The sequence below is a fragment of the Ochotona curzoniae genome, unplaced genomic scaffold, assembly GCF_017591425.1.
Source record: "Ochotona curzoniae isolate NIBS_2020 unplaced genomic scaffold, NIBS_Ocur_1.0 scaffold_2476, whole genome shotgun sequence".
Taxonomy (NCBI): Eukaryota; Metazoa; Chordata; class Mammalia; order Lagomorpha; family Ochotonidae; genus Ochotona; species Ochotona curzoniae.
The window spans coordinates 7,332,510-7,349,843 of NW_024467095.1; the positions used below are offsets into that span (position 1 = coordinate 7,332,510).

General features: G+C 40.7%; 1 protein-coding gene across 1 annotated transcript; it reads right to left on the reverse strand.

The window, feature by feature from the left end:
* Nucleotides 1–6,991: 6,991 nt before the first annotated feature.
* On the reverse strand, nucleotides 6,992–12,746 carry CAV2 (caveolin 2). The gene is made up of 3 exons (XM_041002414.1): nucleotides 12,572–12,746; nucleotides 12,083–12,270; nucleotides 6,992–9,154 (listed from the first exon to the last, which is right to left on the reverse strand). Exons 1-3 carry the CDS (start codon nucleotides 12,719–12,721, stop codon nucleotides 9,004–9,006), a joined length of 489 nt encoding a protein of 162 aa, XP_040858348.1. The 5' UTR covers nucleotides 12,722–12,746; the 3' UTR covers nucleotides 6,992–9,003.
* Nucleotides 12,747–17,334: the final 4,588 nt, after the last annotated feature.

Sequence of the window (17,334 nt, forward strand, 5' to 3'; positions counted from 1 at the left end):
TCCCTATACCCACATGGGAGACCCGGAAGAGCTCCTGTCTCCTGGCTTCAAATCAGTGCAGCACCGGTTGTTGCAGTCCCTTGGTGGGGGTTGGGGGGGTGAGTCATCGGACAGAAGCTATTTCTCTCTGTCTCTCTCCTCGCTCTCTCTCTCTTTATATATATCTGACTTTGCAATAAAAATAAATAAAATGAAAAAAAAAAAGAAATCATGAAATAATGAGAAGTAAGTGAAAATTGCATTCATTATTTCGTCTGGGTTAATTTCCTCCAATAATAAAAGTAAAAATCAGTCTTCCCTAATTCCAGACCAAATATGTTGACTAAAAATTATGAGAATAGCAGTTTTAGAAACAAAGCAGTTACATGGTGAAACAAGTTACCACTATGCGTTTAGTTGAGTGATCTACAGTGTGGAACAATAACCACATTTCCTCCTTTTCAAGCTAAACAAATTATGTTCACCCATTAGAGATGTTAGAGATATCTATAAACAAATAGATTTAAAAAATTATAAAAATGCATATTATATTAAAATGCATCTAGGTTGACCTTTTTGCCAAAATAAATCTTTTCATTTATCCTCAAAATTTTTGAGATCTTTTCATGTGAGAATCTTCATAAACATTTACAGTGAGACTCAGAAAACTCAGGCAACAAAACATAGCATAGCATTATTTGTGATCATGTAGTATAATTTATATCCAAAGCGAACTGTTTTATAGCATCCTGGTAGAGCTTTCAAATAGCATATTAGCAAGCATGCATCTTACTTTTAACAAATTATTAACAAAGAAGTTCTGAGTTGATTGTACTGACATGATGAAGAATAAAGATGAAGTCAGTTCCGGAATACCACCCCAAAATTCTCTGGGGATATCTTCTTAAGTGAATATAAATATTTAGGAGGAACCCTCCTAAAGCCCTTTGTTTTGTGACCTGTCTGGCTTTCAGTCAGAGCCCCATTCTTTAACAAAGGAAACTCTCTTTCCTTTGGTCCTTCCCCTAGTAAATAAATGATTTCCCAGGAGTTGCTTTCACCTGGGGAAATGCATTGCTACACCACTCCCTTTGCAACACGGATGCTCAATTGTAAAGTGCTTCACTCCAGAAGGAGCAGAAATAAGGATATATATTAAATTTAAACTGACCATTCAGTTTTACTATAAGAAATTTCACCTTCTAGCATAATGAGTTTACTTTTAATACTAACTTCAGAGCAGATATGATTGTAAGTTTCTTTTCTGTTCACAGCACCTCCTTCTGTGTCTTACTCAAGCTGCTTTCTTGGAGCTCACTACTCAAAATGTGGCTCCAGAACCTTGGTTCTTGCATCATTGTGGAATGTGTTAGAAATATAGAATCTCAGGATGGATTCCAGATCCACTGAATCCACACTGGCATTCTAGCAAGTTCCTAGGTGTTCAATTTTGGGAAGCAATAATGTTGGGGAAACATGAAACCCTTTATATTCAGGATGTTCAAGAAGGCAGATGTTATGTCCTATAGAAGAACCATGAGACTAGGAAGTAAAACTATGCAATGACATAGAGCCTATGGGCACACCTTTATATTATGAGAAGGGCAATAGAATTGCAGCCTAGAAGATTTACAGGGAATCCCAAGAAGCATTGGCAAGAAAATTGAAAGAAGCCCTATTATAGGGGAATCCGATAGGTTTTTTAGCCAAGTTGCTTGCAGGGAACTGGCAGTTCTTCCCATTTCTATAAACTGAAGGGTTCTTGGAATGTGAAGTCAGGAATTGCAAACTGAGCAGCAGCCAAGTGTGTGGGACTAAAGGGCCTGAGCTATATTAAACTCTTCCATGAGCCCCACCCAAAAGGTATTAGCAGCAGGAATTGAGGTAGTACTAATACATTCATTACCCATGTAGGAAGTCTGAGCCATTTCTTAGAGGTTACTACAAAATAATTCAACTCATCCTGAACCTGAAGGAATCTCCTGTTGTATGACTGTTATCGTAGACTTAAAGCTTGGAAGATTTTTTTCTGTCCAATTCTGAATCTATCTTTATGGGCATGATCATCATGCAGCACAGAGCACGGGTTGTGTCCGATCTTTCCCGGATAGATTGGATGCTCAGCATTTTCGAAATTCTTCCAAGGAAAATATTCTGCCATACTCTTTGTCTGTTTCTCATTGTTTGAAAATTTTATGGTCAAGCATTGTGTGTGTGCATTTATGCCTATTCCAGTAAAAATACCCCCACCTCCTAAGACTTCCCTCCCCGAGGAAATAAATTGTCTTAATAAACAATGTTGTTAGCATGACATTTTAATTCTTTATGTGACCCCTCAATCTTCTCTATAGCAAACATTATCAACAACTGTGATAACTTTCAGGGGTCTAGTTTTCAAATGTTTAATTTTCATGGGTTCTTCCAGTTGTCTAAATAGGATATATGTAAAAATAAATCAATCGCTGTTTTATTTATTTTACATGATGATGAATGTGTGTCTGTGTGTATCTGTGTGTGTATTTTATTTCCAGAGCTGTGATCCTGTTCTCTACCCCATCCCATTGCACCTACTATGGCCTCTGAACATGACATTGGTTGACTTTGCTGTATATTCTCTGGAGATTTTTTTGTCTCATTTACATTTTTTTTTTTTTTTAGCACTGAAAAGTGTGTGCTCTTTTTGTGATGATATCAACAAGGCCAACTCCTGTACTGGAGAAACTATTGTTTTCAATGTTCTGGTGCTATGATTTTCCACATTTAATATCACTCCCTTCTTTGATCATTGATTTCTTCCTGCTGTCTCTTTGTGGAGAAATAAGTTTGCAAGTCTATCTTCCATTTCTGAAATATTCAGTGTATTATTTTATTTTAGTGTATTATCACTTGCATATTTCATACAGAACAACTTCAGACTGTGTGAGATCATCTAAGACAAAGTTCTAAATAGGTAAGATCATCTTGTGCGGTCCAATTAGTTTTTCATTGTCTCATGGCCAAAGCATGGTAAACTCCTCAAGGCCATCTCAGGAGTTCCATTCACTGGACTGGGTGAGAAGTCAGGATTGAGAGAGGGGAGGAAGGCAAGGGAAGGAGGAGTGGATGGCTCTGTGCTGGTCGTAACCAACATTGGAAGGCAGCCCACTGTGGTCATTATGGCAGTACAAGCATTGCTGTGTCAGGTGTGAATGAAAAAAGGAATAAGCATTGGGATCACAACACTCACTGTCACTATAGAAAAATGTTCGTCTTACACGTGCAAAATGGGATATTGTAATATTGAATTTGTATTAGCACCTAGCATCCTAAGTAAAAAGTGTAGGTATTTGTAAATATGAAATCTTTACTGATTGATGGACATACATACTCCAGAATGAGGCAAGTGCAGGGAGCATAGATTGCCACCTTGGAGGAGTTTGTTCAGTGAGGTCATGGAACTGAATCCATTGATTGGTAATGAAAAAAAAAGTGCTTAGAATAGGAAACATGACATAATTAAATGAGGGATGGAACAGAAGATTTTGACCAGAAGGGATAACAAGTCATTAGAATATGCACTATTGCAGAGAGGAATAGAAACATCTCCGTAATGATTACAAGCATAGACTTGGGTGTCCAATTCTCTTAGCTCCAATCCTAACTCCCAGTGTGATCTAGAGTATATTCCTCAACCCCAAGTCATCTGTTTCATCATCTATAAAATGGAGATGATGTAAAAACCTATATTGTAAAGACTATAACGCAGACTAAATGAATGACCATCAGGGAATGAGAAAATACCCACCATGTAAATGCTGCTGTTGCTTGTAGGGAAATGGGAATTCTCCCAGCTTTGTCTTGCTCCTAGGACTCCCAGCTTACCTCTCCAGTAAACTGAGCTCATTAACTCTTGCTACTTGCCTCCCAGGGACAGGGGATTTCAGCCCTGCAGCTTTCCAATTGATTCCTTGTTTCACTGCCCCAGTTAGCTGAGACTGCACTTGGCTGGGAGAAATGTGGCATTCATTTAGACAGGAGTCCTGTCTACTGCCCTTCTCTCCCCTTTTGTTCCTGGTAGGTGCTCAGTGACAAGTGACTGGGCTACAGGGAAAGAAAAGAATGCTCCAAAGATGACCTGTTGCTCTCCTCTCTTCCTGACCCCTTGCCCTTGGCTGTGCGCTGCTTCCCATTCCGAGTTCCACTCTGAGTCATGTCTCTTCCTTTCTCTCATCATTGTCCTTCCCTAACTTTTCCTATAATGGCAAAATGACTTACCCAGCTGTACGGCCAAGCTGAATGACCTCACACATCCAAGTGCGAGCAGATAGGAGTCCCTGTCCTATTTTTGGATATTATTGAAGTGGTATCTTCTGATGTCTTTGACTGCTGTATGGTCTTCTTTCTTTGCCAAAGACACAGCACATCAGTCAACAGCAAAGAGGGCAAGATGAGGAGACACAGATGGTCACTATGTGTAGTTTAGTTTTTAGTTTTGGTTTTGCTTTCCTGCGCAATCTTTAGGGAACGCCATTCCAACAGAGCTCTCATGCCCATTCTCCCACCCCCTGATCTCCGGGATTTTTTCATTTAGTTACAAAAAAGTACGTTCCTTTTTGGAAAAAACAGCACAGTCTGTAGCTGATTTCAACTGCTTTCATCCCTGCTCAGTGTTAACTACACCTACACCAGGAATTTGGGTCAGGATTCTCCAAAAACAAATTGTGAGGGATGGAGATCATGATTTTAAGCCTCCTTCCTTTCTTTTTCTGTCCTTTTTTCTCCTTGGTGACATATCTGTTAATCCCTGGCATCATATACGTGACACGATGCTCTTATAAGATGCCCAGGGTTCTCATGTTTGGGTCCCTTATGTAAGAAGTTATATTCCTTTCTCACATTATTAATTCACATGGAAGTATTGCATGGCTGCTAATAGATTAAGATGTTACCCATTCAACAGCAAGTTCCATTAAAATTAAAAAAATAATAATCAAGGTTTATGGTTCCAAAGGCAGCACTTCAGACACTGTCCATAGAGAGAAGTTGAAGATGAGTACATAAATAATTTAGGATACATTAATGGGCAGCTTCTACTCATTCTGCTCGTTAGGGTGAACAAAGAGATGAGAATAGACTGATTCGATTGTGAAAGGTCAACCTATATTGTATTTAGAAAATGTCACCTGGATATGTAGTAAACCTGAAGCCTGTGTCCCATCCTCCACCTACTCGTTTCTTGTCTCCCCTGCACAGGGAAATACAAATTTTCTTAGTCATTGATTTATACACTCATTTTCTCATTTGGGAAATACTAATTTTCTAAAGGCAGGTGGAGAATACTAAATCTTGCTAATAAATTATCATTAGCTTTGGCTAAATTTTCATGAAGTCTACCTACACCTATTTTGTTTCAGTTTCTTAATGTGTAGCTTAAAAAGTTCCATAGGAGCTCCTGTTATGCTGTCAGGCTCAAGTACTTGGATCCATGAGATTCACATTGAGGAGTCTGATGCAGCTCCAGGCTCCTGGCTTCATCCTGGCCCAGACCTAGGTGATTTGGACATTTTGAAAGTGAATCAGTGGAAAGGAACTTCTCCTCACTACTTTCCCTGCCTTTCAAATTAATAAAATGAATATAAAATTTAAAGAGGAAAACTGAGCTCCAAGGATTGAATCATTTGTAGGAGGTAACATACTTCAGTAATTATAGTGTTGAGTCTGGAATCCACTTGTCTGACTTCTAGTGTGAGGCTCTTTTCATTATAATACAAGCAAGATATTGAAACAAATTAACAGGACCTGAATTACTATCAAGAAGAGGGACTTGGAGTTAACTTGTAGTGTAGTGGGTTGGGGCACCATCTTTTTCTAAAGATTTATTTATTTTATCCTTTTTTGGAAGGCAGACTTAAAGGGAGAAGGAGAGACAAGAGAGTCCTTGCATTCACTGGTTCACTCCCCAAATGGCTGCACTGGCTGGAGCTGAGCCAATCTGAAACTAGGAGCCAAGAGCTTTTTCCAGGTACCCCATGTAGTTCTTGGGCCACCTCCTCTGCTTTTCCAGGTTACAGGCAGAGAGCTGGATGAGAAGTGGAGCAGCTGGGGCACAATAGGTTGTGCCACCATCTTTTGAGCTTTTCCAAATCACAAGTTGGATGGCAGCCAGATAGGAAGTGGAACAGCTGTGACACAAATAGGCTGGGCCACCATCTTCTTGAGTTGGCATCCCATATTGGCACTGGCTCAGTCTCAGCTGATCCACTTCCAATCCAGCTTCCTGTTAATGCCTCTGGGAAAGCTGTGAAGGATCATTCAATTGCTTGGGCCCCATCATTCCGGATGAAATTCTGGGATCCTGGCTTCGGCCTGGTGCAGCCAAGCTATGTGGCTATTTGGGGAGTGAAGAGCAGATGGAAGACCTCTTTCTCTCTTTGTATCTCCCTCTCTCTTTGTAATTCTAGCTTTCAAATAAAATAAAGATTCATTCATCTTAGAAAAAAAAGAAGTGGCACTTTTAAAGTTCCTTAAAAAGCATTTTAAAAAGCCACACACTTAGTTTATTATTAGATATTGGTCGTATTTTCCAGATTAAGTGAACACTTGAAAACCCACGCCAACATCAGCCTTATGCCTTACATATTCACTTTCCAAAAATAATTTTGGGCATCAGGTATCTAAGTACATATGGCTGATATTATTCCTTTTGCATCAAGAAATAGGAGCAGAAATATCAGTTTATTTAGTATTAGGAAGAGGAGGTTTTATAAGAAAGAAGTATGGTAGATATAAGTAAAACTATTTCATGCTATTTACCAAATGATAGAAAAAGTCACATGGAACCTCTTTAGGGTTTAGGAAAACAATGGTTTAAATATTAGTTCTTACAATTTTATGCAAACACATTCATGAAGAAGCAATAAATCATGTATTTATTACTTATTTTGAGTTTTAAGAAGTTAAAAGTTAGTTTCAAAAGCTTATTATTGATCAGTTCCATATTTAATATAGTAAAGGCAATGACAACATTTGTGCATTTTCTAAAAGTTTATTGTGGATAATCTTCCACTTCCTCCTGCCTCAGATAAAAGCCAATATGAATACATAGAAAACTTGGATTTATTTGATACAAAGTTTGAATATTTGAAATGAAATGGTTATGGAAAATCTCAGTGACAGCTCATTTTGAAACTAATCATTGGAAGTTGTGTTTTTAGAAGTGGAAAGACTTTGGTACATGGCTGTGTATGTATACTTTAGCTTTAAAAATTGCCAGGAATGATTTGAAAAGATGGAAGCCCATGTTTATTAAAATAGATGATTTATTCATCAAATACTTGTGGCTTAGTTACCTATCCAAAGATTTTTAACAAGCATTTAAATACAAAGTGTAACTATAAAGCCATGAGACTGATTGTCCTAACTAGCATAATGAAATCTGTACAGTCAAGCGAGGGGTAATCGTCATGAAGGTTTTCTGTAGAGAATGCTACAATGGCAAAAGGCAGTTCTGAAGTGTCTCTTCTTAATTACCCTCAAAAGAATATGAACTTCCTAACTGAAGCATTCACTCGATTTGGTTACAAATAGTATTCCAGTTCAATCTTTCTTTATGTTCACTGGATCTGGTAATTCTGAAAAATCTCATTACTCTTCAATGAATGAAGATTTGTCACTTAAGTGAGGATATTCAGGTTCTGGTGGTAATTTTGAAATGTAAGCATCGACACATTGAAATATACACACTGATGTGTAAATTATAACTACTCACGTAAGAGACATATGTAGTGCATCTATATTATTTTGGAATAATGAGTTTTAACCCAACAGCATCTCATAAGAGAAATAGCACACTACAGTACAAAAATACAAGCAAACTTGATCCTGCATTATTAAACCTGTAACAGGGAACATCTTCATTACTCATGGTTGCAAATTATTAATTTATGTACATAGCTCAGTAGTATGAACCCAACAAACTGGCAAATAGCCTACTATGTGAATTACTATAGTTAACATTATACGTAGTCAGAAATAGTCTCTATTGTTAAATATTATTATATAGCACCAATATCAATTAAAAGGAAAGTTTAACATTAACAGGAATGAATTACAAAGTATTAATTTCTAACTAGAAAAGAAAAGAAAAAAAGCATTGCCACAAATAAATTCCAATTATACAGGAATTATTTTAAGATCACTGCCACATAAAATTAATCATAAAACATGTTAAGGATTTTGTTATGAAAATTTAAGAAAAAAGTCTTGTAATGATTTTCTTAACGCTTCTATAATTACTGTGGAGTCTTACCAATGAAATTACATTGTGGGGAATACAGGTTTCATTCTATATATTAGTTCAACAAGATAACAAATATAACTTTCTTTAGAGCAATCTGATTAAAGCAACAATTTACATTCAGTACAAAATATACAATCAAATGAAACATCTTGTTAAATAAGCCTATAGGTTAACAGTTAACAGTAGCTTAGAGGAATAAATTTTTCATGAGCTATTTTCATATTTTTTAATATCTGATATTTTATGATCATTGCTATGTGTTTTTAAAGTGTGTTTTTGCTGTTGCAATTTAGAGGATCTGAATATCTTATCTCTATCCTTATTACTATTGTTATAAAAGTAATTTAAGAAGAATTATTCCCAAAATTAAGAAAAGAAATCCAGTATTTTTGTCAAGAGCTGTGAGCAAAAGTATTGTAGTGTTTTGAGAGAAACGTCTCTTAATCTCTATAAATTCATCACTATAAAATGTAGCCTTCTGCACTAAAACGAAAACTGCCTGTCAAAATTAATGTATTGCCAATCTCCTGTTTAATTCTGGGTATGAAGTTAGACATGACATCCTTGGCTGTTAATTAGAATAGCATGACTTGAAAAGATCTGCCAATAAGCATTTGTCAATGTGGGTGCCCATCTCAGTAGTTTTTTTAATTGGAATGGTTGGGGAATGGACAGAACAGTAGCGCTTTTATGACAATGTCAGAAGGCTCACAGGAGCCAGCTCTCCAGCCCCAAGTTCCTAGTGTTCAGTCATGACTCAGCTGTAGGCTGACAGAGGAGAAGCATCGTCCCATGCTTGTACACAACGGAGCGATGACCATATCTGTCACACTCTTCCATATCGTCTGCACCGAAGGCAGAACCATCAGGCAGGTCTTTATAAAAGGCATCATAATCCTGGGGTGAGCAAGAGAAAAGTGTGAGAATTCTTGGTTTTCACCAAATGAGGTCACCGACTCATGGCTGGGTACGAGGAGAAATAACCAAGAGATAGAATGACTTATATTTGTTTGGACATTCAGGGTTAAATATATGAATAGCATCCACTTTAGTGCTCAGATGCGTAAAAAATATGTTGCTTTCAAAGAAACAGGAGTGTAGATGACAGTTACTAATATTATTATAACTGGTGGCATGGATTCTGAAACCATAAGAAGCAAAGCAGCAAATTTATCTACCTGGTTTCTGTGCCTAAATGGCAACTTATGTATTTTCCTTGGAGCCTGCTTCCTGCATGCCTTGCCTGTTCCTCCATCCCTTTTCCTCTTTCCTCTGTGCTTCTCAGGTACCTACTCTTAATCCTCATTTTTCCCAAAAGATATCATCAACAGGTGCATATATTTGACTTTCTTACTAGATGGTACAACTTTAAGTGACCTTTGTGACTCAAGTGAATTTTAAATGATTTAGTTCAGAGTTCCATTACGATGTATTTTTATAACTTCCATTATCACCAACCTCTTGGTGAAACAATATATATTACCCTGCCAAAAAATACATAAAATGGATTAGAAACGAAACAAAAATCTTACTCAAGTGGGTTTGCTCTTCTGTAAGGCTTTTCCTTGATCTGATTTTATGATGTCATGGGAATGTGATGTGTTAATGACAAACCTGTTTTATCAAGGCATAAACTACATTTAAGCATTTTTGTTTAAACCTGCTCCTGTATTTACAATTGCAGCTGCCTGGTGACAAATTTGTGATAGTTAAGTATTAATGACCCACATGAATGTAACTTGAAACACAAGCAGAAGTTGAATAGCATGTTTTATGTGGATAGAAATGAAGTGGGTTGATGATTCACCAATGGAAGCATTGCATGAAAAACATTTTGATTTTCAGGATAGCCAGCTGGAGAGAGGTGCCATTTGGTTAACTGTAGTTTCATTTATATCTTCTCACCATTTAATAAATAGGTTTATTTTTCTCAGTTCTTTCACAAAGATTTAGGGGAAGCCTGGCTTTCTTGACTGCATGTGTGGCATTCTGTATTTTCAAATAGCTAGCATTTCACAATATGATACGTGGCCACTCCATTTTTCATATTTTTGAGAGTGAGAAAGTTGGCATAAAGGTTACATGAGTGGTTTCAATTAATTAGGAGTCCAACATTTTAAGAGTGGGCCTAGGCTCTTTAAAAAAAAATCCTTGACTAAGTGTAGAATATGAGATGACTCTACTGGTGCACTGTGGAAATCTGACCATGCATAAAGGGAAAAGTTTTCACTTTTCTGGCTTCTCTCTGTGGCAGTTTCAAAACAATTTGGCTGTTTACAGCCTTTAGTGATCACATTATTGTTCTCTGTCTACCATTTCCTTAGTTGATGAATTGTTAAATTACCCTTGTAAAGCATTTTCAGACTTGGTTCCTTCCATAAACAATTGCCCATTTCTCTCTTCTTCATCAGAACATTCTCCTTGCACCTCACCTGCTACCCTGAGGTGCAACAACCTTCAGGCCGAGCCTATCTTCTACTAAGGTGGTGTCCAGCCCAAATCAAGCCTTTTTGATAGATTCAGTTTAGTGATTGAACTAATTAGCTAACCGACTGAAGAAGAGGATGGCAAAAAGGAATGATGGTGGCTTTGTGCTAACAATGAATATTGAGCATGCATTAGGATGTGGAAGTGTCATAAAAGTGGTTAAGAAAGACATGGAGTTCACCAGGACTACCTGAACACCAGCCTGGTGACTGTGGTGCAACTTCTCAGAATAATATGGAGATTCCTTTTGCTTACTTAAAAAGTCATGGGAGAGAGATAGAGAAACCATCCCCATTTGTTGGCTCATTCCCCAGATGCCCATAATGGTGGTGACGGGGGGGTCTCATTCTCAGTTGTGGCCACATGGGTGGCACATACCCAACTCCTACAATCATCCCCGCTGCCTCCCAGGGGCTGGAATAGAAGGGAGCCAAGAATCAGGAGCCTGGGAATCCAATCCAGGCACTCCATGCAGGAAGTCTTCACCACAGCACCCCTGCAGAATTTTAGGATATATTTTGGAGTGTGAATAGAGTTACTTCAAAGAGCCTATGAATGTCCAAGTGGGCTTCCATATTTCTTTGCCTTTTGACTAGATGCACTCCCATGCATGTGCTACAGATGGGAGAACCACTTGATGGCCTTGTCATGGCATTCTGCGGCAGCTTGAGTTTTCATCCATTGGTGCTGAGGGCCAGTGCCTTAAATGCATGTTCTTTCCATCACCGCTGACCCCATTCTTGCCACTTGCCAGTGGCAGGGTGGAAGCTGTCCGTATGCAGCACAGCTTCACCAGGCCTCTTGACAACACCGTCCTATCACCTTGTCAGAGGCCTTCTGCTCAGAAATGACCTATGTTTTACCTCTAGCACAGACGGAAACCGAACAAAGCAGATGGCAACAACAACAAGAGCCAGGCCCAGAACCACTGGCACAGCATGAGTCGGAACAAGCTCCTAGGAAAGGAGGAGGGGCGAAAGGGCAGCCTGTGGCAGTCAGTATGCCTTCCAGGACCTCACCTCCCTCAGCTCAGCGGGGGAGGGATGGGTAATTAGAAGGAAAATCATCTGGGAGAGGGGAAAGTGGGTCATTCTATCTCTGGGTTCAATTCCCCATCCGAACCAGTTTTCCAGACCAAGTCCAGTGCCTCTCCAGGCCCTCCAGTGTAGGTCACGTTTCCGGAACTGATGTAAACCCTAACCTCCCAGCAAGGGCAGGGTGCAGGTGGCAGGAAACCTTCCTTTTGTCCTGCAAGCCAACCCCCCTCCCCCCCCACTTCAACCCCCCCCCCCCCCCCCCCGCCAACCCGGGGCACCTTGCCCCTCCTCCCCAGCTCACCAGATATGCAGACAGCTGAGAACTGCGAAGAGAATCCCCGCGGCAAAGGCCAGGGGGATTGCAAGGCACACGGTCAGGAACTTGTAGAACACGTATTTGCTGATTTCAAAGAGGGCATGGCTGCAGATCCATACTTTGTCAAAGGAGTGCGTAGTCACCGGCTCTGCAATCACATCCTCGAAGCCCAGCTGCGGAGACAGGGCACATGAACCTCCCCATCACCCACCTGCCGCCCTGGGGGACCCAGCGCAAACCCGGTGGAAGGCCAGGGCTGGGCGACCCCACCTGCTGCTAGGGTCATGGTAGGAGTGTGACTCGACTTTCCTGACTGCGCAGGAGGCAGCGCCAATGCTGGGTGGCGCGGAAGACTATGCTGGGCTCCATGAGGACTGACCTAGGAGCCTGAGCCAGGTACACCCTGGGGCCACCGGCATCCCGGGCCTTGGGGAGCCGTTCTCTGCCCACCGAAAGTCCAGGTTTCGGTCTCACCTTGAGATGCGAGTTGAGCCCGTGGGGATCGCGATCGCTGCCAGCGTCCGTGAACTTTTCAGGATCGGCGAAGTCGACGCCGCTGTGATGGCTGTAGGCGTCATCTTCCATGAAAAGCTGCACGTCTGCTTTCTCTGTTTCCAGCCCCATCGCGGCGCGGCGGCTGCAGAGCAGCTCCCGACCCGCGGCCTCCCCTTTCCCGCGGCACCCCGGCCCGGCCCAGCCCCGCCCTGCCGCTCCTCTCCCCGCGCAGCTGGGGCGCGGCCACTTCCCGCTTGCGGGCCTACCGAACCCCACCCGCTGCCCGCCGCTAGGGTGGAGGGGGCGGGGACCGGACGCCGCCGGCGAGGCGGTCCCTCCTGGCCCGACAGGCGCTAGCAGGGCCTGCCCGGCCCGGAGGGCAGGACGCCCGACTGCGACGCTCCCGGGACAGCACAGGTTGTCTAGAGTGAGACACAGTGGTGGCACAGCGACTCTGTGAGGAGGTTAAGCTTAGCCCTGTGTCTGGATCCTTAATGGCCGGCGTTGTGGGAAGGAAGCTGGACACCTGCTGCCCGGAGTTATCACGTGCAAATTAAATGTTAAAGCAGGCTTGAGGGCCAGGGGTGGCTGCAGCTGGCTGACATCCCACTGCACAGTAGACAGGCAGTAAGTGGTTTGGAGCTTCATGCATGCGTGAAATCCGTGTGAACCAGTTTGGAGAAATTACTTCTGCTGAAAGAAAAAGACTATTTTTGAAATGATACAAATTCCGAAAAAGAACTGGCATTGAGTGGAAAAAGTTGTTGGGAGCCAAGATCCAGCACTTGCAATTATTAAGTACCTCATGGGTCCGGGGTTTTGGAGCCCCTCATACCCCACCATGGTCCTGCTAGCCTGGACCCCTTTTTCTAACTTGACTTCCTCAGTTTTGTTTGCATTCAGGTAATTTCAAAGTGGTGAGTTGGACTTCTACATGCTTTTTTTTTTTCAAGCCACTTCCACATTCTCCGTTCACCCCAACAGGCTGAATCTCTGAGAACTGGAAAAACAACTGCTTGCTCAGCATGAATGGAAGACCGGTCCCTAAGGGAGTCCATGCTATCAGCCATCAGGAAATGAACAGAAGAGGTAGTTTACAGTCGAAGAGCATGTGGCAAAAATCAACTTTCCCCAAACTACAATCTTAGATATTAAGAGGTTTCATCCAAGAAATAAAGTCATGTGTGTAGTGCTAAAATGGGTATATGCAGTGGCTGAAAGCCTGGTGTAAGCACTTCTCTTACAATGCTTTCTTGTAAAAATGTTTAATTTGTGTTTATTTGAAAGAGGGAGAGAGAGATGAAAAAGAGAAAGAGCAAGAGAGCGAGTGTTCTTCCACCTATTGATTCATACTCCCCACTGCCAGGGCTGGGCCAGACTGAAGCCAAGAACACAGAACGCATTCTGGGTCTCCCAGGGGAGTGGCCGGGACCCAAGGACCCTGCCCTTCCAATAAACCAGAAGGCATTAGTGGGAAGCTGGAACTGGAAGGGGAGCTGAGGTTCAAACCCAGGTACTCTGACATGGAAGGCAGTTGTGCCCAGATGTTTGAACACTTATTCTTTCTCTTGCTGTTCTTTTACGTAAGTAATATTTCCAGTGGCGTTAAGACTTCTGCAATAGTTATCACAAGTAATAACTTTCCAGATAACAGTGCTAGACAGCTAAAAATGACAAACTCCATCCAAGTCTGGTTCATGGATTTCAGGGCCCCAAATACATGCAACGCCAGCTGTCCCTTCCAAGGAGCATAAGCAGAGAGCTGGGTCTCACATACGCTATCTGAGACTGGAAACTGCTGCCTGTATAGGATGCTGGTGTCACAGGGTATGTGATAACCAGCTCCATCACAGTGCTGGTCCCAGATTGGAAATGATTAATCCAGTTCTGCATTCAACTAAGGGATTTATATACTCCTTGAAGAGACTAAGTTCTGTGTACTTTGCCCAACCTCATATTCCTGCATCACAGAGGTGAAATGGTCGCATAAATGGTCATGTCTGGATGAGATCAATTTGGGATTTCTTAATCTGTTAGACTCCATCGGGTGGTGAGTTTCATGGGTTTATGACAGTCTTCAGATAATCAATAGCTTCTGCAAGTTTCAGATGACCTTAACTGAAAAGTCCATGGACTTGTTTGAACAAGTCCAGGTTGTTGTTCCTGACCCCCTTTAAACGTCTCCTTGGAGAATCTGGAATGGCTTACTGTTTCCAGGCCAAGCCACTCTCTAGGCATAGTGGGCTTCGCATCAACAATTCTTTGCGTAACTCCTTCTCCTTTATTCCTTCTTGATTGGTGCATCTCTTCATGGCTTCCTTGCTCAACCCTCAACTCCCAATGGTCCCTCCGCAAACAGTGTATCACACAGCCCACAAAGGTTTCAAGAAACAGATTAAAAGAAAAAAAAATCCATTATTAAAGTTACTTAATAATCTCCCTTTTGGAGTGATGCCAGGTAGTTGCATAGTATTTAGTAGAAGTTTCTTCACTTTTTTTTCTTAGCATTTGTCTTTTTATTTCCACATTTCTGTACAAAATGTAAGCATTGCATCAGTGAACCAGGCACTTCTTGTTAACTATTAAGCCATAGTAGTATGTTTGTAATTAGTGTCAGCTTAATCTTCTTCGGGTTGTTTCAAATAACACTTCCTCTGGCTAAAAATCTCTCTTTCTACTCCAGAATCCCAGAATGAACTTGTGTTTGGAAATGCTTGATTATTAGAAGTAAAGAGAAAGAAGATACTCTCTGAGTCCTCCACTCAGGGAAAGGACTGAGAAGTTTTTATAGGTCATTCCATTCTCCTTCACAACAATGCATGACCATTAATTTGAGATTTATTTTACCCTGTTTTCCGTAGGAAAGGATGTTCCTGTTTAATATTCTGAGTATCATATTGGCTTACAGAACACTGTATATGTAACTAAGAGATCTCCACCAGACTTTGGTATTTTATCTTTCTGAAACATTAAATAGGTGCTTATCAACTTTTTGTGAATGCCAACTTCCAAGGTAAACTCTTCATTACAGCTGTAAACTTAGATGGGCATATTACTTCAGCAAAACCGCAAGGTTCAAGGTTTTCTAAATCCTGAGACGTGTCCAAGATTATCGTGCAAGCAACAAATCTCAAGGTTGTTTATTCAATTTAGGATTTGCTTCTGGACAAAAAGAAATCGTTATGGCTCAGTTGGAAGGCTTTGTTTTCTCCAGGCAGTTTTCTTTTTACAAATATGCTACTTTCACTTGGAGCTAATGCCAATTTTTAAAAATAACATAACTAATCTGCATGAGCCACGAGAGAAAAAAAATGGCAATTTTTTTTTTCCCCACAAGTTTTAGCTTCATGTGTATTTCCAGGAGAGAAATAATGATGAAAGGACCGAATGGTTTCCACCTGTTCCTGGTTCCATTACTCTTTTGGTGCCTATCGGGTGGCCTTTCCTGTTTGAGAAAATCTATGCTTGACAAGGGCAAAACAGATTTTTACATGTGAAGACTTAATTAGCCCATATAGGTGTCTCCTTCTGCATTCTGGGCCATGGTAGCCTTCCCTGCTCACCAGGTGTTAAAGAGATGGCTATAGTAAATACATTATGAATGGTACTGTTCATATTATATCTGAATGAGGTAACCATTTTCTAGTTAAACAATTAGTAAATGAATAAATGTCTTATTTCAAAAGCAATTTTGTTGATATTTTTATTTTGTTAAAAAGGAAGTAGAATGGAGAACTTTGGCAAACCTAGAATACTCTCATTATGCTGATCTAGAAAGAAATTAGTTTTTTCATAGACATGTGTACTTCTGGTTGTATTTATATCAGATCTCCCACTTGGGAAATGATAATTATTTATCAAATAGAGAAATGTTTTCCTTATCATGATAGTAAGTATAAACCTGTGCTTGTCATTTATTAGTTAAATTCATTCACATTAAGATTTATTTGCAAAGGCAGATATTCAGAGAGAAGGACATACAGAGAGAAAGGTCATCTGTCCATTGATTCACTTCCCAAGTGGCCGTGGTGGTCGGTGCTGAGCTGATCTGATGCCAGGAACCAGGAACTTCTTCTGGGTCTCACATGCGTGCAGAGTCCCAAGGTTTTGGGCCATCCTTGACTGCTTTCCCAGGCCACAAGTAGGGAGCTGGATGGAAATTACGGCAGCTGGGACACGAACTGGTGCCCATTTGGCCACTAGTCTACCATGCCAGGCCTTTTTTTTTTTTTTTGTCCTTTTAAAAATTATGATAGTCATTGGAAACTGTTTGATAAACAGCTTGCTGAAAGTGAACTTAGATAGTAAAACACTGTGGTCCCTGAAAAATTGCACACTGCTTTATTTGGAAATAGTAAAGTTTGCAGAATGTAGCTGTAAAGGGCATGCTACTCAAATTACTTGGTTCTGAAAACTTTTACTATGAAATGAAGTATTTTCTGAAGGAGTAGGACACAAATAGCTACATATTTGGGGCAAAAAATAGAGCTATTATTTTATCAAATGAAAGAACCTTTCCAGTATCACCATTTCTGAAATGCAAGTCTTTTTCTTTAAACAAATAGCATAATAGACATAATAAGGGGTAGCATATGAGAGATGGACTCAGATTAGCAGACTAGGAATTAGCAGAACCCTGTGCTGGTTTCAGACATGTTCTTAACATGTGTGGGTCATTGGCAGATGTATGCTCATGAGAAAGTGCAGGTCCAGCCTAATCAACCTTGCTACAATGTCCCTTT

What these genes read in the sequence shown, in the direction of transcription:
- CAV2 (XM_041002414.1), bottom strand. Translation starts at nt 12,721, where the DNA reads ATGGGGCTGGAAACAGAGAAAGCAGACGTGCAGCTTTTCATGGAAGAT. An exon ending in GGCTCAACTCGCATCTCAAG is followed by an intron (nt 12,271 to 12,571) that starts GTGAGACCGAAA and finishes CTGTCTCCGCAG; the next exon opens with CTGGGCTTCGAGGATGTGAT. An exon ending in CTCAGCTGTCTGCATATCTG is followed by an intron (nt 9,155 to 12,082) that starts GTGAGCTGGGGA and finishes TGCTCACCCCAG; the next exon opens with GATTATGATGCCTTTTATAA.